The sequence below is a fragment of the Prinia subflava genome, chromosome Z, assembly GCF_021018805.1.
Source record: "Prinia subflava isolate CZ2003 ecotype Zambia chromosome Z, Cam_Psub_1.2, whole genome shotgun sequence".
In the NCBI taxonomy this organism is placed as follows: Eukaryota; Metazoa; Chordata; class Aves; order Passeriformes; family Cisticolidae; genus Prinia; species Prinia subflava.
Genome location: NC_086283.1, coordinates 24,557,177 through 24,580,747, shown reverse-complemented (window position 1 = coordinate 24,580,747; position 23,571 = coordinate 24,557,177). Strand labels below are relative to the sequence as shown.

The 23,571-nt window shown below is 44.6% G+C and overlaps 1 protein-coding gene and 1 long non-coding RNA gene across 2 annotated transcripts in view; both read right to left on the bottom strand.

Moving 5' to 3' along the window:
- Positions 1-17,674, bottom strand: part of LOC134564091 (uncharacterized) — a 75,108-nt gene extending 57,434 nt beyond the window's left edge. The window contains exon 1 of the long non-coding RNA XR_010083468.1: positions 17,478-17,674. This is a non-coding gene — a long non-coding RNA (uncharacterized LOC134564091). The remainder of the gene's footprint in view (positions 1-17,477) is intronic.
- On the bottom strand, positions 6,255-10,432 carry LOC134564719 (protein FAM162A-like). Its single transcript, XM_063423784.1, has 4 exons — positions 10,270-10,432; positions 8,324-8,429; positions 6,937-7,081; positions 6,255-6,362 (listed from the first exon to the last, which is right to left on the bottom strand). Exons 1-4 carry the CDS (start codon positions 10,430-10,432, stop codon positions 6,255-6,257), a joined length of 522 nt encoding a protein of 173 aa, XP_063279854.1.
- Positions 17,675-23,571: the final 5,897 nt, after the last annotated feature.

Genomic DNA, 23,571 nt, shown 5'->3' with positions numbered 1-23,571 from the left:
GTGTCAGTGCCCCTCTGGATGGCCAAATGGGCTGCAGCAGGGACCTCGGAGTGAGCTGGGACAGCAGAGACGGGCACCCCCCGGGGTGGCAAAGGAAATGTATCAGAAACTCCTCAGCTGTAGCAGGAGCCGCAGGACAGGCAGCGGGTGTGGGGTTACAGTGCAGGGAAAACCCAGAGCAGAGGCAGAGGAGCGGCGGGGCTGGGCAGTGGCAGCCCGGCTCCCAAACACAGCCAGGAGAAGCTCGCTCAGAGGGGAAGGGAGCCTGGGGTCACAGGTTTTCTATGAGGACCTGAGTAGATGGTGAGGGTCCCTTCCAGTAAGGTCAGGTGTTAATAAGGTCCCAGTGCAGTGCAGACCTTATGCGGCTCTGCTCCCATGAGCAGAGCCGCATTCGCGATAGAAAGAGACAGAGCCCTGTAGTGATGGTGAATTCCCGCCCAGTGGCTGCAGCCTGTCTCCCCTCCAATGCTGTGAAGAAGAGTGAGGAGCTGCCCTTTCCCCTTCCCCCTAGCCCAAATCTCACAGTATCTCTGCACTTCTCCCCCCTCTCCTTGGCTATATCTTTTTTCTCTCTTATGTAACAGTCATTAATTTCTCAGCAAAATTCCCTTGGAGAAAGAAACAAAAGGAAAAATCCTAACCCCCCAGTGCTGTGGGAGTTGGTTCATGGGATACTGCAGCTCTTTGCCCATTTTTGCAGGGTTTTACTGTGCAGTCCTTGGCAGCCCCCCAGCATCCAACTGGATCTGTGTGTGCTCACACCACAGCAGTGGGTGCCCAGCAGTCCCCAGCTCACATCATCCCCTGTGCCACCTCCACAAGGGCTCCAAGGAGAAGAAAAAAAGAAATGAGTGGGAAAGTTAGACATAAAATAGCTTTATTTTTGCTTTGCATTAGTGCTTGTTTGTCAAGTAGAATTGCCTTCTCCTGGGGCTTAGAGACCTGAAATATTGGGATCTCTAAATACCAGCCTTTCATGGTTTTCCTCTGCTTCTTAACACAACTTGGGACCATTCTAGAAATTTCTCTCTTCCCCCTGCAGCACCATTGTTTTAACGATGCCTTTACAGCCCTAGTGGATGTCCTTGATACAGATTATAGCCCAGGTGGTAGAAATTTGTTGCAGGACAATTTAGACAGATAAAATTGCTTGTGGGGGTTGAGGAGTTCAGTGCAAGAGGATGCAAGTCATAGAATTCTGTGTGAGCTGTGTTTGCCTTCACATATTCTGCATACAGAGAAAATGAACCATTAGGAATAATTGTAATTCACTGGGCTATTTTTGTTCCCAGTTCATTTAGAAAAAGTCACAGGACAATACATCATGTGTGAGATGTGTATTACAGACCAGCATGAAAATCCCTCCATATTCTGGTGCAGTTTCTCCTGTAGTTTCCGATAACTCTGCTCATGCTGCAGAACATATGTAAGTTGTGAATGAGCCAAGCTCTTCTCTATGAAACATTGTTCCAGACTGACCTCCTCCCTATGGTGAGTACTCCCACACCCAGCAAACAGCAGTCCCTGCCCAAGTAGCTCAAAATTTGTGCCCTTCACTGAGGAGCACTGCTGCAGAGAAAGAATCAGGTGTGAGGTTTGGGTTTCCATGTAGAAAGCTCTTGCATGCATAGAGAAGGTGCGGAGCCAGCTTGACTAATGCAGTGCTGAAAGTTGTGTCTGGATCCTTCACAGAGCAAAGAAATTAAGCGCTCAGGTCCTTTCAGAGCCCTTCAGGAGCTACTCATTATATGACTGTCACTGAGGTTTTGCAGTACATCACACAGCACTAAGGATCATCAAGCTACTTAACCATGGAAAATGGCTTTAATGTTATTTCAATGTGTTAATGAATGATTCATTCATTAATTCAAATTATTGAACACTGGCCTTGATTTCCTGCTAGGCTGGAATGCCTTCATGCCAAATCCAAGCAGAATAGTGGTGCTTAAGCCAGCTCTGAAATCATGGTGGTCATGAGGATCCAAGTGATAGTGGTGGCAGCAGCCACCATTTAACTTGCTGCAATGATGCTGAGCAAGGGAGAAAGCAGGAGGCTGCTCCAAGCTGGAAGGATCTTTGTGGTGAGAGGGAGCAGGTCTGAGATGGTTTCAAACCATCACAGCACCTCATTCAGAGGAGGCCTTTAGCCTTCAAGCTGTTTTGAACCGATCCTTGGCAGTCCCAGAAATAAAAGCAGATTTGCAGGCATATGTGGCCATTCTTCTCATGCATGTGCTGATGCCTTGGACACAGAGAGAGGAACCTGTTTCTGATGCATAGCCATTGTGCTTTTTAATTTTCCAGAGCAGTTAATAAAGTCTGGGAAGCTTTTATATCCTTTCTTTCTGCAAAGAGTTCCAGATTATCGATTCTATGCTAAAACCAACAAAAGCAATCCATTTGGATAGTTTATGAAGAGGCCATTAATGTTGTAAATCACTTGATTCAGGAATAAATTCACTATAGTGTCAATCTCTTAACTGGCCGGTAAGTTAATGATACCCACCAAGCAATGGTTAGAAACTCCAGGTGTTTTAAACATAGCTGCCATACAACTGCTACCAACAGCTGAGGGGTGACTGGTAACACACAGGAAAGAGTTGGGTTGACAGTTTCCCTGTTCCAGGAAGTGTTCAATGCTTGGAAGCTGAAGCTGGGTGCATTTAGACTTAAAACAAGCAGCAGTTTCTCAGCTTGGTGGGAGATTAAACACTGGAAGAACAGGGCAGTCTTTAAAATTAGGTCTTTCTGAATTGCAAGAAAAAACGGAAGAAGTCCTTCTCAAGTGCAGGAACATACCAGTCTGGAGAAGACCTGCACATAGCAGTTGGAATTAAATCAAGTGGCACTAGACACTTGATTTATTTTTGACCCTGAGGTCAAAACAAGAGGTAAAATGAGTAAAGAAGAAGGGACTAAGATCTCATGAGCTCAGACTTTTTTTTTTTTTTTCCCTCTGGTATACTGAGATGCAGAGCCTCCCTTAAAAGCTTGATCTCACCACATTGGAGGAAGAAAGCTCAGTGCACCCAGCTCTGCCCTGCAGCAGCCTGATTCCCTGGGGAAGCTAAGTCTCTGGAAATCACTGTAACTTCAAAAAGTCATGGATGATAACATTAATCCACAGCCAGGAGGAACTGCAGCATTGGTTTTAATGGAAGCAGAATTAGATCAACTCCAGCTACTACAGAAAAGCTTCCCTAGTTGTTACTGTAATGCAGCTCTCTGTGGCACCAACCACCAGTACATTGCTAACCATTGCCATACAAAAATTCAGTAAAACAGAAAAAATCCTGCAAGGGAAGAAGAATCCTTCCCACTCCCACCCCCCCGTACAGAGCAGTAAACGAGGAGGTGAGAGTTGAAAGGACTCACCCTTGGTCTCTCTGAGCACCACAGCAAACCAGCACCTTCTCAGCTTTATCGCCTGCCTCAGAAAGGAGCCAGCCCCTCCTCTCCTCATGGCCAGGCTGGCAAAACACAAGGCACCTTATTGAAAAAGAAAGAGTAGCTCCTAGCCAATAACACCTCCCATCCCCTTTTTAAGTGCCTGGAGGATCAGGTGTGACACTAAGCAATTCAGATGGGAGAGGAAATAAGGAAACCCACAACTGTAAGGTGCTGAGGATCAGCCAATTATACATTCAGGAGTCTCTGTTAATTAGAGGCTTTTCAAGAGGAGAGTCAAAGGACTTTGCAGACACAAGTGGAAACAGATTTTAACAAGCAGTGATAAGTCCCAGTGTTGGAGAGATATATCCATTTCATATAGGGGCGACTCCAGCTGAGGCTATGCTATGCCAGGAGCCACCCACCACCAACCAAGTGCAAGCCAGAGATCAGTACAATTGATTTTTTGGGGGAAGTATTATGATACTAAAATGAATAATCATGTAGGCACTGGTAAAGAATCTTTCCCTACATAATAGTCATAGCTCTTTGTAAGAGCCCAAAAGCAGCTGGGTCATCTGGTCACTCAGATGACATACTTTTCCAGTGGCTCAGAGAGGAAGAATTGATTTTTTTCTTAGTGCCTATTTGTAATGTGACAGCTTTATGAACTGTAGGCAGAGACCCTGTCACTTTAAGAGGATCTGATAATAGCTCACAACTGAAGCAGGTTTTTTTCCTAGGCAGAGGAGAGTGCAGAACAGATACTGGAACCAGTCACAATTAATTTTCTTGTTCTTTAGACATTGCTATGGTCATCTCCTTTCCTGCTTAAGTCAGGGAATCTCAGAACACGGATGTGGATTTGTTTACAAGCATCAAAATGGTTCCTTTAATTGTTGCATGCACCTTTTGAAAAAGGGCACATGAAAGTCATTTAAGGATTGAACAAAAAATAACATCTAAGAGACTGAACAAGCCCTTTTAGTTTATCCCCAAATGAGCACTAACTTTGAGGTAATTCTTGCAGTTTATTGCACTAACCAAGAAAACCAGGTCATGTAAAATGAAAGAGCCCATATTACCTGTGAAGCAGAAGTGCCTTCTCAGCAGAGACTTGTTCACTCTCTACTTGTCCTAGACCATTATTTCACTTCCCCGAGATGAGCTTTGTGAGGAATACTACAGGGACCGGACATCACTTTTGGTGAACTGTACTGCATGGGGCTGTGAGCTGGAAACAAGGACTGCAAGCCTGGAGATGTGACAGAGGTAACATCCCCGTCACCCTAAACAGGTGTGCAGCACGGAGAGAAGTGCTCCTAAGAAGCACCAGAGGGAAAAAACTGCCCAAAGACCACAGGCACAGAAGATGGAGTCCCAGAGCCCAACAACTGCTGACCACTTGCCAATGTCCCAGCCCGATTTTGCAGGCAGCTTGTTTGTGCAGTAACACTTCAGCAACAAATGGACATGATTTTTGACACAATAAACCTCAGAGACCTGAGCAGGAACTTTCAGACTCCCCTAGGCACGGGTGCGACTGCTCCAAGTAATAAACCTTGGAAAGGCCAAGAGCTAGTGTGATGCTCAGCACATTGCACCAAGGCTGAGCATGGCTACAGCATCTCCTCTAGCAGCTGGGGTAAGACTGGCTGGGTTTTGCCACACTGTGTCCCTTAGGAGTCCATGCAGCACATCCAGCTCCACCAACCAGCATTACAAGTCTCAAGGAGTTACAGGTGACACCAAGGTGATCACTTGGTACAGGGGACACTTGAGAGCATCAGCACTCACAGGCATGAACTGGGACTTGTCTTGAAGTTAAGCCACTTTGAGGACATGAAATTTTCAATATTTCATTAAGATTTCTCCCATCTGTTAAGCATCATCCCAGAGAGTTTGGTGACACTCTAAATGAAGCTGTGAAGAGACGTGTTTGTTTTAGATGTAATTGGACAGATGTTTTATTATAAGTTAATGAACTATGATGATTAAAAAGAATTCAGTTTCAGCAAGCCATATATTAACAGTTACTCTGGACTAAAATCACAGCTAAGCAAGTGCTAGACAACCTTCGTGACAAATGACTGGAAGTAGAAGTTGAAAGGGAAAACCAGTGAAGTGCAACGCGACGAGAGATGTCTCCAAGCCAGGCTCCCTGCATGAGGCATAGATTCCCTGGGCTGCCCCACAGGAACAACTCCACATCACCACCATCTCCTCTGGCCCAAAGCCCCTTTTGGCCCAAATCAGCCATCAGGGTCTATTCACACTCTTCCATCTTCCCAAACCCTCTTCATGTCCATGTCCCCCTTCTCCCCTAGCCACAGCATCCCACAAGGTGCTGGTGGGAGGGAGAGGGGACAGTAATGGCAGCAGGCTCAAAGACAATTGAATCAGAGAGATAACAGATGTCTTTGTAGTTGCAAAACGTATTTTAGACTGCTTTCCTGCTCTGGGTCACTTTGGCCAAGGCTGTTTGCCCTGGAGGCATTGCACAGAATGTGATGCTCCCTGATGTAGGGCCATGTCCTTCCTGACTGTGAGGAGACCCTGATCACCAGTAGCATCATGAAAAGCTGATCCTGAGCTGGGGAGTCCTGCATTTGTCCTTTCCACATTTTCCAGTATAAAAGAGATTTTTGTATGTGAGCTGGGCCTGGTGCCAAAGACCAGAAGCCAGACAAAGTAGCTGGAGTTTCCATAGGGGGTTCGCAGTTTGCATGGAGCAGTTTTTAAGCAGTGGAGTCTTTGCTCTTAGAATTTCAGTGAAAAAGCTCTTAAGAGTTACATAAAGACAAGTCCATATGCCACATGTGTAAATCACTTATCTCCTGTTAAAATAAATCTGTTCCAAATCATTGTGACTTCCCAACAGCTGTCTCCTGACCTTTCTCCACTTCAGCCCCCCATTTGGCCTTCTTTTCTGCTTTCACCCTCAACAGCATCTGACCCTTCTTCCCAGCCTGGAAATGGTTTGGTGAAAATCATTGCATGTGCATGGTCGCCACCACTAAATTTCCCCACATTTGCACCACTTCCTTTTGCAGTGATGTAAATTAATCTGTGTCCTTGTTAGCTCTGATTAGCAGTGTAATTTACAATTACACTGTAAAATGTTTACAAGTGCACTGGGACTTGCAAGTCAAACTGGACACCCAGCAGTGGGGGTGGATAGGGAGAAAAGTCATAGCTCTTGGTGACCCTGGTGGTATCCAGGCTGGACAGGCACGACCACAGGAGCCGCATGGCTGACAGATGCCAGGCAGAACCAGGCTCCACTGGCACTGTCTGAGCTATTCCATCACCTTTGGTCCAGCCTCTTGTTGAGACACCATCATATAGAGCATTGCACTGCACAGGTTTGTGGCAGAGTGGTTCAGAAGCAACACTTCAATCAGCACGTTGTGCTTGCCAATGTCAATGTCTCCTCTGGAGAGAGGAGATCCAGATCCTGCTCATGCATTGCTCATGTGTGCGTATTCTCAAACCTATCTGTCACCCAGGTGCTTATTTCCAAAGAACACACATAGACCATACGTTAAGTGAACCAGTTCCCCCAGAAGCAGTACTCATTTCTCTGCCAGTGCTGATCATGGTCACACAGCCCAGCACAGTCAGTGCAATCATGATGTAGCAAACCTTTATGCTGAGAATGTTCCTTGCAGTGTAGCGTACCTCAGACCTGTGGAGGACAGAGTAGAGTTTCCATTTTGCAGCAGCATGTGTGAAATGGGATCATGGGGAGATGGGTAATGAATGCTCACGTCTTGCAGCAACTTATTGTCAATGTACAATGGGGTTCAGCCTTCTCTTTCTGTAGCTGCTTAAAGGAGGACTAAAAAAATTACCTTGTGGGGAAAAAATTCAGATGGGATATTGCTGCTCCCAAAAGTCACCACTAGTAACAGGATTAAAGCCTCCCACTCTCCTGTACTCTTTTATTGTGTAGGAGAGTGAATGCCTGTAAAATGACAGGGACAGGAAAGTCTTTCCATTACAATAGCGACGGGCTGACCTTTGGGTGCTGCAGGGCAGGCCATGGGGTGCTGTGCAGCACCAGGAAACACTGGGGCCATGCCACCAGGTCCAGGCAGTAGGCAGTGCCATCCTCAGGGAATTAAAATCCCGCTACAGCACAGCCTTCGCCAGGCAGTTGGCACCAGCTCCACGAGCATCTGCCTGCAGTGAAAGGCTGACTGGGTCAGAGTATACAACTGCACTGTCCAGGAGTTTTCTTCCCAAGAAGCTGAACAGCCCCATCCATCACTGACAAATCTCCACCACCTTCCATGAGTAACTCCTGGCATATTACCAACTATTCATGTTTGCAAGAAACTGCTGCATGGCAATGAGCCACCCATGAAATTACATCCAGCCATGGATTTACTCATACCTGCAAAAGGAAGGACAGCTGGAGGAGAACCCAGGATGTCCCAAGTCAGAAGCATTAGAACTCCAAAACTGAGTGACAAACCTTTAACAAAACATCTCAATAAGGAGGTGAAACCACAGCCTATACAGGAGGAAGTCATTACATATGTCAGTCACCAAAGCTGTATGTAGCCCCAACTTCCTATTAAAGTTTATGCAGCATTATTAATCACTAATAAATAAAACCTAGAAAAGCATGTAAAAACCCAGAGTGAATGACATCTTACCATGGTGGCTTCTGAATTTCAAAGCCACTTGTCTTGCAAAAGACACTTCAGCTTAGTCTGAAATTTATGATAACTAAAATTAAGTGACTCCAGTTTACTTCACAGGGAATGACAAAAAGTTACGAGAGTTACAATTATTTAGTTATTTTTAGATACCAGCATAGGTGAGGCAGTAACCCCCACTACATGAGCACAGCTCTGGGTGATGCACCCTGGGGTGTCAATCTGTGTGTTCACAGCCAAAAGAATCATTCTGACAAGTCCACTTTGGTATGTGTCTTGAAATGTCCTCTTTTTTAAGGCATCCTGACCATATTAGCACCTTTTTATCAAAATTTGTAGGCCTTCTCTCATTCCTGAAAACTTTTTCACCTGTAAGAGATTTTGTAAAAAGTAATGAGCTAAGCTTGAAGAAGGAAAAAGAGCTGTTGGTACAGAGAGAAAAGGATTGAAAGTTTAAAATTACACTTTTCTATTCTGTGGAAGCTAAATGTGCTTTCTAATGTCAAAAAGACTCAGCAGCTGGTGTGAAGTGCTTTATTACATTTGCAGCTTATTTAATTTAACTTTCTTCCCTTTAATTTTGGTAGTTTTTAAACTAAAAATCTCTTCTAAACTTCCTGATTAAGGGCACAAATGATGTGGGGCTGAAGTGCCCAAGCCCACAGCAGTATCTCACCCTGTGCACATCTTGCTTTTACATGGCCCAACCAGTGAGTTAAGCAAGCTGCCAGCATTACAAGTAGCTAACTCCTCAACAGCTTCTCCTGAAATCACTGATGGAGAGATGATGTCTGCTAAAATGCAGCCTGGTGAGAGACTGGCAGTTGTTCTCATGCAAGCTGGGCACCACATTACTGCACTCTAATGATGATGCATTACACCCCATCAGGCTACCACAGTGATGCCATTTGCATGCTGTCACCCATAGCACAGTGAGAAAAGGACTCTGGCTCCTCTTGATGGAAACAAGCCCAAAAACAGGCAACAACAAGAACAGTGGCAGAGAGACCCTGAAAAACACGGTGAGCAATGACTAGCTCAAACCCCGGCTTTTGCAGTGCACACCCATACAAGTAGTCTTTGCCAGGTAGCTAAGACTGCTCACCCAGTACTTACATCCAGGTAGGTGCACTCAAGAAGCCACAGTGCAGTGCCCTGTGCTTGCAAATGTGGGACTTGGGTTGAGAAATGTCCAATTGTGACCAGGATGGGCAGGAAGAGATGGATATGAAGATGCCCCCAGTCTCAGCATCCTGCACTCACTGCCTGTTTCTGGATTGCTGGTACTCAGGTGAAATGAAATCACTGCTGCTATAGAGCAGGGTATGGGGAGCATCTCCTCCTGCCTGTGTTGAGATGGTGAAATTATACTAAGTGTCTTGGCCCCAGACGTGCTCATGTACGCTTGTAAGTGGCTGAAAAATCCTAGTTGTAAATCTTGGCCCAGGTAAATTTAGTCTCCTGCTTCTCCTATTTCTCTCACAAAGTGTAATGAGACCAAGAGAGCTACATCAGCAAGTGCCAGAATCAAATCTGCAGCAAGCAGTACACTTGCTAAAAGCAGATGCTCCATCCCAAGGGAGACAAGGACAGAGCCCCATGCTGGTGCCCACGGGGCACATGCAGGCCCATGCAGCCCAACCTTCCTAGCATGAGGGGTCTGCAAAGGCACAGCCAAGAAAGAGATGCAGGTTAAGAAGAGAAACTGTGTCCATACCAGGAAGCTTGTCCAATTGGAAGCAGCCCATGCCTGCTCCTTGCCTCATAATCCAGGGCAGTGCCTGACACAAGCACACACAGCTGTGGCTGTAACCTGGCAAGGATCAGAGCAGGAAGCAGAAGGGAGTAAGTGCTCCACTTGCACCAACCCTGCACATGCAGGGACATGAACTGGTTCTCCTCTGGAGACTTGACAGCTGGATAAGAGGAAGAACATTTATTTGTTTTAATTGACATATTCCCTGATATGAAGTATCAGTTGGTATTTGCTGCCATAAGAGAACAGAAAAAAAACTTTATCCCTGTGCACTGTGCCGGTGAGAGCTCTGGGTGTGCTCCCTGTCCCAGGAGCCTTTGTAGACCGAGGAGACGAATCACTGCAATAACTCAGCCACGGCTGAGAATGAGGGCCGTTTTCTCACCCTTTCCTGCAAATACTCTTTCTCTCCATGCTGCAGCATAAAACAGTAACCAAAGGCTTTCTACCCACCTGCATCAGCCATCTGCAAAGCCATGTCCTGGGCATTCTTTGCTTTGCTGCCAGCAGCTCTGGCAGAGCGCAGGACCGGCCAAGCCCAGGGCTGTGCTCCAGCAGCCTCCCCAGCATCCTGCTGTGGACCACCATTGTCCCACCAGCTTGGGCAGGAACCCATGAGCCTGCTTCTAGGACTCACTGAAGTAAAAATAGCCCTTCCTGTAAGAAGGGAGTAGCATGCACTTCAACCCTAACTGACAACAGGTTTTGCTTACATCGTGATGACAAGTTAAATTTATCACCTGGTGTTTACCAAAATGACACACCTTGGGAGCTGGGCACGCAGAAATCACCACTGTGGCAGCTCATGCCCAGTCCAGACTCTGCCCCAGGCTCCCCATCCCAAAGAGCTGCTCAGGAGAACAGTGGTTATTTGTATTATTTTCTCAGTTCTTTCTATGGAAGAACTAAAATAAGACAGTGTGCTGTATTTCCCCAAAGACAGGCTTAGTGAGTGCTAATTATCACAGCTGGTTAAGCTGTTAAGGTTCTTAATTGTTCTCAGCTACAAAATAATCTTGCAAATCAGTTGCTTTAAACATATTTTTGGAAAAGGAGCAGTGTTTACTGCATCTCAGAATAAATGTGGTTTGGTGGCAGGAAAATAAAGTTGATGTCTGTACCTATACATGCAGTATGGGGAGTCCATCCCACATCCAGACTACAACCTCTCCTAGCAAAGAAATATACTTCAGATATGCTTCAGGTTTAAAACAGTAAAGTAAGAAATTATAACAAAAACCTCAGCTAATGTAGTACTTGTCAGTCAGTAAAATTGTCATTGAAATGTAGCAGTACCTATAAAGTATTTGCTCTCTATGAAGTCTGGATAGTGTTGAATGTTTTCCATAACACCAGCTGTTCTAATCAGAGAAAGAACCATAACCAATGCTATTTTATCACTTTGACATTTCTCCTGCTTTTTGCACAAAATTATTCCTGATGGATCAGGAAATGGAAATGCAAAATACTTGTCTAATTTGGAGCTGTGAGGTATTTACTCTCCTTAAACATACAAATTCCTAAAGCTGATTTACAGGTAGGGAAAAAAAATCCATTCAAAAGGGAAGAAGCAGTTGCCAAAAGGAAAATTTTCAGAACTATTATGTAATACTATCAAATGCAATATTGCAGATAATCAAAACGTGTCTAAGAGCAAAGTGAGGGACTGCAAGGGAAGAGTACCTCAGGTATTGGCAGGGATATTCCTAAGGGGCTGAAAGGATGAAAGATGTGAAACAGATGCAGCTCTGGGTCCTCAGCTTCTGCCCCAAGAAAAAACATTGTCCTTTATAGAGATATTTTATATTTTGGGGGAACACGGAGTTAATGATCCTGAGGAAAGAAGAAAATCACAGCAGTGACAAAAGTAGTTTTTCCTCTTTCATGAAGCACCACCATGTATCTGGATATAGCACAATGTGTTCATCTTAATTGACTTGTGATTTGGTAAAGCAAATTAGATCCATTTCCAGATTAGGAACCCATACAGAAAATAAATAGTGTTTTGAGCTTCCAGCTGCAAACAAGCAGAAATCAGTGGATGTGATTATGTTGAAAAAAGCAGAAGGGAAGGCTGGTAAAGTCAGAGAGAATATTTGTGTCCTGCTCAGAAATTCCCTGTGGGAAAATGGGTATGAGGAAAGATGCATTTATAGCCTGAAGTTTACGGCCAACATGCCTGAGCATTCCCACAAGCTCCCTTCTCACCTTGTGGAAGAGGTGCTGAGTGAAAAAAAGGCATTGTACATCTGGACATCCCTTGGTCCCCAAGCCAGGAGGGCAAGAGGGGCTGTGGGCAGTGGATGGGATGCCTTGGCATTTGCGTCACACTTGGACCTGCCTGAATCCACAGGGGCTCCAGCTGTGCAGAACGTTAGAGCATCTTCAGTTTAACAGGGACTCTCCAAAATACTGATTGCAGAAGTGACTGTCCTTCTGTTGTGTCTGATTAGAGATTTGAAGAGGAAAAAAAGAACATTTTCAAATTATGTCTTAATTTCTCAAAAGGGGAGAAAATTGTGAGGGTTGCAGGCCTCTGATGCTTATCCATGTAGGGATTGCCAATTGTTTCCTCTAGCAGACACACCAGCTAACAGCTGTATTAATCATATCTTCTGTGAGCAAAAAGGCACTTCAGGATTTATTATGCCAGCATTTGGAAGTGCAAAGACACAGAGGTCCTCACAAAACCACAAAGGAAGTTACTTGTTCCTGAACTTGGTTGTCTGGCACCATGAATGCTTAATGACAAGCTGAGTTTTACTGCAGTGCATGAAAACTATAAACCCCTCTGTGTTGGGAATTCCAGCTTTCCCTTCAACACTGTGGATCTCCCTCTGGCCCAGAGCAACTTGGATCCTTCTCTGAACAGCGGAGAGATGCAGAAAGCTCTTGGGCCAAGGTAGACTTGTGAGCAGCCTGATGAACTTCCATCTCCTTAGAAACGTTTTGTGCCTGTCTCAATGCATGCACATCCCCTCTTCCCAGGTTACAGCACATCCGCAGGAGGCTCATCAGTCACTCCCCACACCAAGCCATCGCTTGACACTCATCAGTGACTCATTACCAAAGTGCAGCCAGCATTTCATAACCATTAAGATCACTACTAGGGAGTTTATTGATTAGGAGTAACAACTTGTTCAGCAATACAGAATTAGCAAAACTGGATCTAAAGCACCATCTCCTCTGCCTTCCGCATCCTTCTGCCAGGAACCCAACTACTGAGCAAGACCTAGACAATACAGAAAACACTGACTAGCTCTACAGGCATTGCCCAGGCTTTCTCTGACCTCACTGCAAGGGGATGGCACAGATCTGAAGGGTTTTGAGTCACAAAGGACCAGACTAGCTCAGACAGAGCAGAGGATGGTCTGCAGCTGTCGTGGTGCAGACTCCTGATATTTCTGGTTTCTGTGTGAGAGTGAAATGTAGCTGCAATACTTGTTGCACACTGGTGCCAACACTGAAGATTTAAACAAAACAGAAAACCTCACAGAACTCCTTGTTCTGCACCCTCTTCACACCCCTTCTGTTGCCTCAAACTCTGCTTTAGCTGCCTCCAGAGCAAGGACTAGCAACCAGTCCCTCAAAAACCTTTGCAGAACTGGAACCGAGAGCCCACAATATAAACTCAATTGTTGCTGGTAAAACTCCATTACTCTGGCTTCTGGCTGACTTCATACTGTTATTCCCAGTGCCTTAATTCTGATTATTGTTAGAATTATTGCAGTAATGAGAAACTTGGACTCATGTTCTCTTCACTTGTCCTTCTTCTGCTGGTTTCCAAAGCTATAGGAATGGAAGTGTTTATTGCTCCAGGAACCCCAAGTTTCCACACATCTCTTTATATCTTGTTCATTCCCATAATAATGCATAACTAATCTTTTTACTCGTACACAGAAAAGAATTCAAATGAGTATTCAAAGAAACAAAAAAAGTGTTACTCTGCAAAACTGCTTTCAGTGTCCTCAAAAGCAAATAGCTTACCTAAAGACTGGTTTGCATGCCATGGAAACTTCTTACATGAGAGCTGTGATGGGGAACAGAAGATAATCTTATCTTAAAATTCTTTGCCTTCTCCCATCTAATTAAATATGCAGCAGAGCTCTGTCTTGGTTCCTAGACAAGATAAACAGCAATCCTGGATGGGCTTGTGGCTTATGAAATTCTACGTGAGTCAGGAAATATTTTTCCACACAACTGGATTTTCTCCAGCAGCACAGTTGAACACAGCAAGAGGAACTAATTGCTTTGAAATGTCTCATTCACCTGCAGACTCCCAGCCCACGAGCTGTCCCTCCTCTACAGGGTCCCCAGGCAGCAGCACTCTCAGGGCTTCAGTTCTCTTCAGATGAGCCACCTCCTCCCCATATCAGGGATTAATCTAACCCAAGGAAACTCAAATGCAAATCACAAGAACAAAAAGCTCCTTAACTGCTCCTCACCATGGCCAGGTCAAATTAGAGGAATAGTTACAGCATCTTAGAGCAAAACCAACATTTGAGGATTTGTAAAGAGTTCTTTACAAGCAGCAGTATGAGGCTTTAATCAGCTCAGGACATTGGGTTCATATTTTTTATAATCTTGAGTGTTGTCCATGACACGAAACAATGAAGGGGTCTTTACCCTTTTTGTGTGTTAAACTTCAGTTTTGCTTTAAAAAAAATCCTATCCAGTTACTGAGAGATCCTGCGTTTTCTGCCCGCATTGTCCCTATTCCTCCAAATTTTATAGTACTACTACCATTTGAAAAATCTTGCCTAGAAACCATAAATAAGATATGAAACCACAGTATTTAAATAAAGCAACTAACAAAACCAAGCCCAAATTCCACTGTCTCTGCTAAATCTTGCCTAATTCACACCCAGTGAGCCTTTTGCCATCAGTCTCTTAAAAGGGGAAGGTAAGACAAGAGGTACCATAAGCGACACTTGCTGTGTTTTCTTCTGACAGTTTTGTGTTTTTAGTGAAGATGCAATAGAATATTTGTTTGACACAGGAACACAGTTAAGAATTGTCTTAGCAGGAGCGAAATTCAGTGGAGCTTGTGAGTTGCAGCTGGAGTCACTAATTTCTGCAAGTAAACACTGTAAAGGAACCGGGAATGAGTCTGAATTGTCCTGGGTACAAAGTGCAGGGCTTATAAAAGCTCGTGTCAGAAGCACAAAGCTCATGGCAGCAAAACAAAAGTTAGCCATTGCTCTGGCAAAGTCCCAGTTTGACTTTTCCCAGGGTCTGGGATCTTCATCCAAAGGTGCTGGTCCAGCACAGGGCAACTTGGCATGTGCAGCATCTGCTTATGCATGGGCTGAAAGGTGGGGTAGCCCCAAGGGCAGCTTCATCTTAGGAGAGCAGGCAAATGTGAGCAGAAAAGATTGCAGGACCCAAGGAAAATCATCCAAAATATTTGGGGTGTTGTGGTGCAATCACAGCTTTTATTACTAGGAAAAATAATGCACTAATGAGCTTTGCACCAGGCCACTGATTTCTGGAATGGTGCACAATTGGATTGCAGAGCGAAAATGTGTGAAACCCTGAAGAAAACAAAACCATCAGAATCTTGACAGTTTACATTTTGGCTCAGAGTTTGGAGAACCTTTTAAATGTTTTCCACACCTGTTTCCCCAGCTGAGCCAGAGAAACACATTGACAAGGACAGACTCGCAGTTCCCTTGTCACTTAATGATTTTCTTCCCTAAGAAAAATAACATTGTCTTCAAAAAGAGATGCATTTACAAAAATTTCACTCCATCAGTCAATAGTTTAGGGGGGGGGAAAAAAGTCTAATTTAATGGGATTGAATAATTCTGTGTGGAAATTTCTTTTTTCCCCACTTGTTTTAATACAAGCACGACTTTAATGTTTTTCAGCTCCTGCAGAGAAGTCATATACCATCAATCAGGCCAATAACCTGGCTAATATCACTAGGACCCCCTCCACTGGGGGGTTAAATTTCCTTTTCAGTGACTGGCCGATAAGGTGTGTAATCAATACAGGAGCACTTGTGTCTCTGGCAACACAGTGGGAAGCACTGCCCTGGGCAATAATTTGCACCAGTAATGAACAACAAAGAAACCATAATAGAGCCAAGTACCTCCTCAAATATATGAATTTTTTCTTGACAGTCCTGATATAGAGACCATAAAATGCTCCTGGGTGAAACAAAACCTACAGGTAGAACGAGATTTGCTTCCAGCAACTTTCATGTGTCCAAAGGGACCACAGGGAAACACATCTCCTAAGAGAGGCATGGCCACCCAAGTGAGCATGGAGAGGGCAGGAGAGTGAAAATCTGTCACACAAGTCTCTGCATAGTGGCCTGGGGGCTTTGGTGAAGGAGTGTTGTCTTGTTGCCTTGTTAAACCACTGGCTGTGTCTGCCTGCACGCTCAGGGGTGACTTCACTCCTGCTGGTGACTCCTCTGCTTGTTGCTTGTGCAGTGCCTGGCATGAGGGAGTCCCAGGCAGCTCCTGCTGCTCCTGTGTAGTCTGGCAGAGCAATAATGAGGAGGGGAATGAGACACTCATCCTGAGGAGATGAATAATGACTGCAGTGAATGGTGTTGCTTAAAAGGTGCTGCTTAAAAATAAATTACATCCTACACAAACAGAACTTCATTTCTTCAACAATAACCCAAAACTGACCAGTTTTTTTGACCATGCACGTCATGGAAACACATACACAACCCATGGCAAAGAGCTGTCTTACTGAAGGAGGGATGTACTCAAGAATAGCATTTATGAGATATTTCCAGGGTGCTACTTACATTAGATGGGTACCTCTCATTTGCTTAACCTTCAAAAGAGATCTCTCACAGGTACAAATACCGTCCTTGGAGAACTGGGGGTTCTACAAACAAAGGCAATTTGGAGAAGGAGGTAGCTAAAGTGAGCTCAAGCTCACACAGAGGTCAGTGAGAAGACTGCCTAGGAAAACTGGAAGACCCCCTTATGTTGTATAAATGGGGCAAAGAGCACATGGTGCGAAGTCAGGTCTTTGGATCTAGGGATGAGGATTTCTGACTTCCTATGGTGAACTCAGGATGACACCAAGCTGCCAAATGGATGCTGCCATGGAAAAAGCAGATGCAATTCTAAGATGTACAAGAAAAGTCATCCCAGTAGAGAGAAAACAGTTTTAGTATTCTCATATAAAACATCTAGAATAGCCTGCAGTACTCTGCTTGTTTAAGAGAGTTACTCAAGAAGAAAAGGAATAAAGGAAGAAATGAGAGGAATATGTCTTTTTCTTGGCTAACAGATTATAAATGGAGAGACATCGTCATAGATGTCTCTCTGAGAAACTCAGTCCCAGAGAAGAAGCGTAGTCAGACTGAATCCCAACATTGATACCTGAACAAAGGGAATAAGCTGCTCCTGGTCGATACCAAGAACTGCACATTTTCTAATGAAGCTCCTTGTACCTTCTACCACTGGGGTAGGAGCTGCCCCCATCCTCCCATTAGCTGACAAAGCACAGGCAGTAAAGCCAACAGCCAGGCCACAAAGCTCTCCAGGCTCCTGCAATGCTGCTTTAACTTCGGGCCACAACTGCACAGTCATTAGTGTTTACAAAACAAGTTTCCAGAGAAGCAAAATTACACACTGAGGAAATAATAAGCAGCAATGTAATCAGATGTGAGAAGGAAATCATTTCATTACCTGAACCAGGCTTCATTATTCACCATTTCCCTGGCAAGAGCTGATAAATGCAGGCTAATGAATCTTCGCACTCGGACGAGCAGTTGGAGCTGCTGGCTCAGTGCTGCCACACGCAGAGCAGGACCAGGGGCTCCAATTGTCAGCTGAAAGCCCAAGAAGTAAAATACGAACTCATCCATTGCAGCACTGCAGTAAGAGGAGGGAGAGGTTTTAACCATGCCTGGCTTGGTCTTACAGAGTCACTTCGGCTGTGGCTGCTCTCTGGCTCAGAGGAACAAACTCTAAACATCCCAAGAACAACTGAGGACGCTGTCTACGCTGGTGATGTATGCAAAAACCAGAGCCAGGTCTTTGGCCAGGAAAAGCCTTTCGGGACCAATAATATCAGTCCTGACAGTTCCTTCCCCACCCCAACTACAAAATACCATCCTCAGCCTGGTCATGATACAAGATAACTAGAGAGACAGAGGGAAAACATCAACACAAAAAAGCAGGACCTTTCTCCACCTCTGTGTCATTTCTTTAACACAGTTCCCTGTTGCCTACTGTAGCTATTCCTCCTTCTAAAAAGCAGAGAAACAGGAAATACACCATTCACTGTAGAAAATTACTTAAAAACTGACCCCACCCCACTTTCCCCCCCCCCGCCCCCCGCACCCCCACAATCCCAAGACACAAACAGAAAACAATGTTGAAGAAATATCAGATTATGGGAGCAAACCTTCTTAACATAAACATGCTCTCAGAGTTGTGAAGACAATGTCGGCCTTTCCTATATTTTCTGCATGTGTCACCAGCAAGGTGGATGCCAAATTTTATATAAAGACGCAGAACATTTGGCAAAGCTCCTCTGGAAGGAACTTATACACTAACAGCCCACATAAGATGAAAACCTATTCAGAGAGGAACACACATGTCCTGACATTACAGGGAAATACTGCCCTCATCTGTCTTCCAGTGACAGGTTTTATTTTCCTGCCTAGTACGCCCAAGCCATTCATCACTTCCAGGATGAAAAGGTGACTGCTGTTGCAACCAGCTCTGAAGTCCATGCCCAGACTCAAGCAATGCTGCTGTTGATAACTGGAATCAATATGACCATGTCGCTGCAACAGAGTTTAAGTGCAGAAATTTCTCTATTCTCTAGACACTGAAGACAGCATCTAGGCCCAAAAAAAGAAAATAATTTGTAGATTCTTTATAAAACTAAAACCAAACAAAGAAAAATATTCCTAATGCCAGGAGAACAGGGGTACTGAGAGGCAGCACTGGGATTCAGCAAGAGCAGAGCAACATCTGCTCCTGCAGTCATTTGCACACTCATACACCAGACAGAGATTTGGGCTCTGGACATCTGCAGTCCAGACAGTTACAGAAAGCACAGAGAACGAGGTTGGTTTGCCTCATTCTTGCACACTGGCAAAAATCCGTCATACACTCACACACACAGAGGAGGCATGTTTTAAGCACCATCACTGGCCTCCAGGAAGGTGAAATGAACACACATTAATTCATATTTCATAAAAGTATAAGCTTTGAAGTTGGAAAAATACATCTAGTAGACAAGGCATGTAGAACTAGCCAGTTCTGGGGTGCAGAAGGAGCCTCTATTAAACCTCCTTCGGTGAGACAACCTGTGGCCAGCCCACATCCTCAGAAGGTGCTGTGGCTGGTGAAAGTGCAGATCCCAGCACATATCTGGCAGCATTTCAGAGCTTCAGAGGAGCACGGCTTTTAAAGCAGAGGTGCTGCTCCATCAATGTCTATACCTTTTCGTTCTTTTATTGAGGTTAGCCCTGCTGAAACTCCAAGATAGGAGCTGGAAAGTCCAACTCTGCTAGTTCCCAGTTTACTGACACATCTCCTTGCTTGTGCCTTATCACCCTTAACTCCCATTCCTTTTGATTTTATTCTCTAAATTCCAGATTTAATCAAAGTCTACATCTTCAAAGTTGAGTGTACAGTTTCACAACATCTTAGTGGCTGGGACATCCTCCTAGATCATTCCAGCCCAAACAGACAGGTCTCATTTGCTGACAACAAACTGACTCTCTGGCAGCTTGGAACAGGTGTCTACTATCAACCACAGAGTCTGGATTTCAGGATTCCCTCAGCAGCATGGTCAGCTCTCACCTAGACAAAGCCTGGAGCTGGCCACAGGCACAGCACAGCCACAAGCTTTGTCCAGCTTGGAAGGCAGGTGATGGAAACAAGGCTGGATGCTTCCTACTCTGTAGCTCCACACTAACATCCAGGCTCTTGTGTCCCCACCTAAGAGAGACAGGCTGGCCAAAGATTGCCAGAAACATTTTGATCTGTACAGAAACACACAGGGGAACATTTTTAAGGGTTTTGTTGGAAAAACAACCCTGAAAATAATTTTGCTTCTAATTCCTATCTAGTTTCCTGGAAGAAAATTTTCAAAACAGTCCTTCCAAACTGATTTTCATGGAAACATCAGTCCCAAATGATCTTATCCAAGGTCACAGAAGAAGCAGTGCACTCAGGGCTGCCCAGCCTCAGACTCTCCAGCTGAACCAAGGATCCCGCCAGTGTCTCGCCCTCACAGTAGTTTTTCCCAGTTCACCATCTCCAGAGTCTGGTTAATGTCTCAGTAGTCTCTCGCTACAGCCTTTTTGCCCAACACCTTAATTTGATCTGTCATTTCACAGCCCTGTAGCTCTATCTGAACAGGTGGAATATGGCAGATTCCACTCATTATTTCAGCCTTTGTCAAACAGCTGTTATTAATTCACCATAATCTACATATTTCTAGATTTCCCCCTAAGCTTTCTCCTTCTCTGCATCTCACATCATTCAGTTATTCCTTCCCACATTGCTGTCTGCCTTCCCAGTCTGTCCTGGGCATAAGACTTGTGTTTGCTTCTTTGCTTACCTGGAGTTTCCTCTTCTGCTTTGGAAGTACTTCAGCTATATTCAGCAAACTTAAATTAAAACCCAACATTTCTGGTAGTCATTTGCTTGAGTTTAATCATTCTGGCCACATAACACCTGGGGAAATTGTCTCCATGCTGCTAGTATTTTACTATCATGCATGTGTGGCTACAAGATGCGTTGCAGGCATCCAGTTTAGGTGGTAGTAGTGAACATGAACTCTCTTCTTTCTTGAAAACTCCACAGTTCATCTTTTAAAGGGAATTACCTTTCTTTACCTTACTTCTATTAACACTAGTGGAGAACAATTATCCCTCCTGTGGAGGGTATCTGCTATCATTTGTGCTTGCTGCTGGCGTCACTCTGGAACTCAGGCTGCCCATAGCAAAGCCAGTCAAGGTTTCCATACTTTTTTTTTTAATTATAGCAAGAAGTTCTGCTGAGAAGTTCTGCTGAGAAGTTCTGCTGAGAAGTTCTATTTCGTGATTGCTTGAAGAGAAATAATGAAAGTCTGGAACTCAGGAGATTGTGCAGCACAGGGAGACGTCTGGATGAAACTGTAGCCAAACTCTGTTGAATGTGAATCTGTTTGTGTCTGGCAGAGGACACACAAGCGAGAAAATCCAAGGCATTGCTCTTGGCAACAACCTTCATTTTCTTGTAAATGAGTTAAAATTTGCAAACATGAATCGTATAGCTTGAAGCTTACTCTCCAGGTCAGTTGTACAAGATTAAACCACAGGTCCAGAGCAGGCCAGCATCCTGTCCCTGACACCAACCTGGATTAGACACCAGGGAAGAGCATAAAACCCCAGAAGCATTACAGAACCCTTTGCATAACATTCTCAAAATCTCCTGAACCAGGAGTAGCATCTTGTTGAGAGCTGTTCTTTCTCATTAGTTTTTCTAAATTATTTTGAAGCCATGCAACCATTAGAGTAGAAATGACATGTTAACATAGGTAGTAAGTATTGGTATGATTTTGTAAATAAAAAGTACGTTGTAGACAGTGGTTGGGTCAGGGAGACTGTACATAGAGTCCGGGACCCTCTGATCCACCCAGTCTGCCGCGTGTCCTGCTCTGCTGGGGACACCTCGCAGAGCTGAGAAAGAACTAGGAGATGATGAAAGAATAAACAACCTTAGAAACATGGGCTGGCAGACTCAGCTTGTCTTCTCTGGCTCTGGCGCGGGACCTTTCGAGCAACAAAAGCTCGAAAACCTTACATAGCTCAGGGAACAGCAACCCCAAGGGGAATCTCAGGGAAAAGCAACCCTGAGAAGCACCAACACCTTTTGGGAAGGAGCTCAACAGCTGGACTGAGCATTGGGCAAAACATTCTTCCTGTGACTTTAAAGTTAATACCTAGTTAAGTTCCCATAATTTATCTGGTTCTAAAATTGCTAAAAATAGTGAATAGCCATATGTCTCAGTTTTGGAGACAAATCTTAGGAGAAAATGCCCAGGAATGATCATTTCCTCCAAAAGGGAAAGGGCTTCAATAACTGCTTTTTCTTCTGCCAATGAGAGAAATTGATACCAGTGGGATCAAGTGAAAAAAAGACAACTGTTTATTAACAACAACAACAACCAAAAAAATAGGGTGAGGGGTGCCTGCAAGGCACAGAAAAGCATTGAATAAATATGAACTCCCAGAAACTTACCCTCCACTCATCCACACCAGAACAAAGAAAAAAAATAAGGCAACAAAACAAAACAACAACAACACCCCCCCCAAAAAATGCCTGGGGAAAAAAATACACGGGCTGACCATGTGGTCTGGAAAACTAAATGATGACTCCTCCCTTTGTCTCAGGGAAGGGGAAGAGGAGTTCACACATAGGCTGGAGCAGAGCAGATGGGAAACCTGTTGATCCTCTGGATTGGTTTTCCTCCTTACAATAGGTGCAACTGGTGGATTTTGATGTCCCCTCTTCCACTGGCTGGGTCCTTCCCAGGGTTCAGACCAACCAGGGCTGCCCTGTAGGCTCCTCAGACTGGAGAGGGGGGAAAAAAGCCAAACCAAAAAGGTGCCAAAAGGATTTGCCAATGAAAAACTTGCAGGCTGGGGCAAGGAAAAAAACCCACAAAAACCAACCAACCACAACAACAAACCAAAACAAACAAACACACCCCCTCACCAAAACAAAACAAACCAAACCCACCCCAAACCAACCAACCAAAACCCAAAAACCCAATAACCAAAAAAATCCTCCAGAAGCTTCTTGCCTAAGTTGGTGCTAATTAATCACCACAGACAACGAAGTAAAAATCCATTGTAGCTGCTGACCATGCCTGAGAGAGAGAGATTGAACAGAGCCCAGCCTGGGGCTCCCAAGCCCTGTCCTCTGGTTTTTCTTAAAGATACTACAGATATTTGTGGGCATAAAGCAGATGATTAGGGAATAAAGTATAGCCATAAAATCACCCCAAAACTGAGACACCACCCCTTAGTTGCTTCCATCATGACTTATTATTTCCAAGGACTGCCTCTGCTCTTCAGCTTTGTTTTTTGCTAGGCAAAATTCCAGTACCTTTTATTTGCTCATTGAGCAGAGCTTATTCCAACACTCAGGTCGTCTTTTGGTGCTTTCTCTGCTGCACATCACATTCAGATGCACACATACATTCACCTCCACACTGACTCCACGCTTCACTGAGATGCAGTTTGACTCTTTTATAACAGGCTGAGTTGCCACATACTGATAAATTAGTTCAAAAATTTATCTAAAGCCTTCTTGAGATTTTTTCACTGAGGAAGAAAACCTTTTATAGTAGCTGTGACTGGCCAGTCAGCCTGGCTTTGAGCAAGCAGATTCAGTCCAGGTAAAGCTGTCATTTCCCACTCCATTTGTCATTCTGGGAGGCTTTACTCCATTTGCTTTTCTGGGAGGTAAGGCAGCATTACAAAAACAACTCCTAGAAGCCTGTAAGACAAGTCCAGAGCAGAAGGAATCTCAACGAGCCCTGTGTACAGCAGCAGGGGCTTCTTGCAGGGCAGTAGATGGCTCGTATAAGCCTTCAGCATCTCCTTTGCAAAAAATTTCCTGAATTCTTTCTGAAGCTGGTTTGTCCAATCTCCTTCCCCACCATCTCAGTGCTGTCACTCATTACTTCACTATCTTCCCTCTCCTCCCCAGAGTTGCTTCCATCCCAGGTGTGAACTGCTGTCAGCTCCAGTGGACCCTGGACACCCTC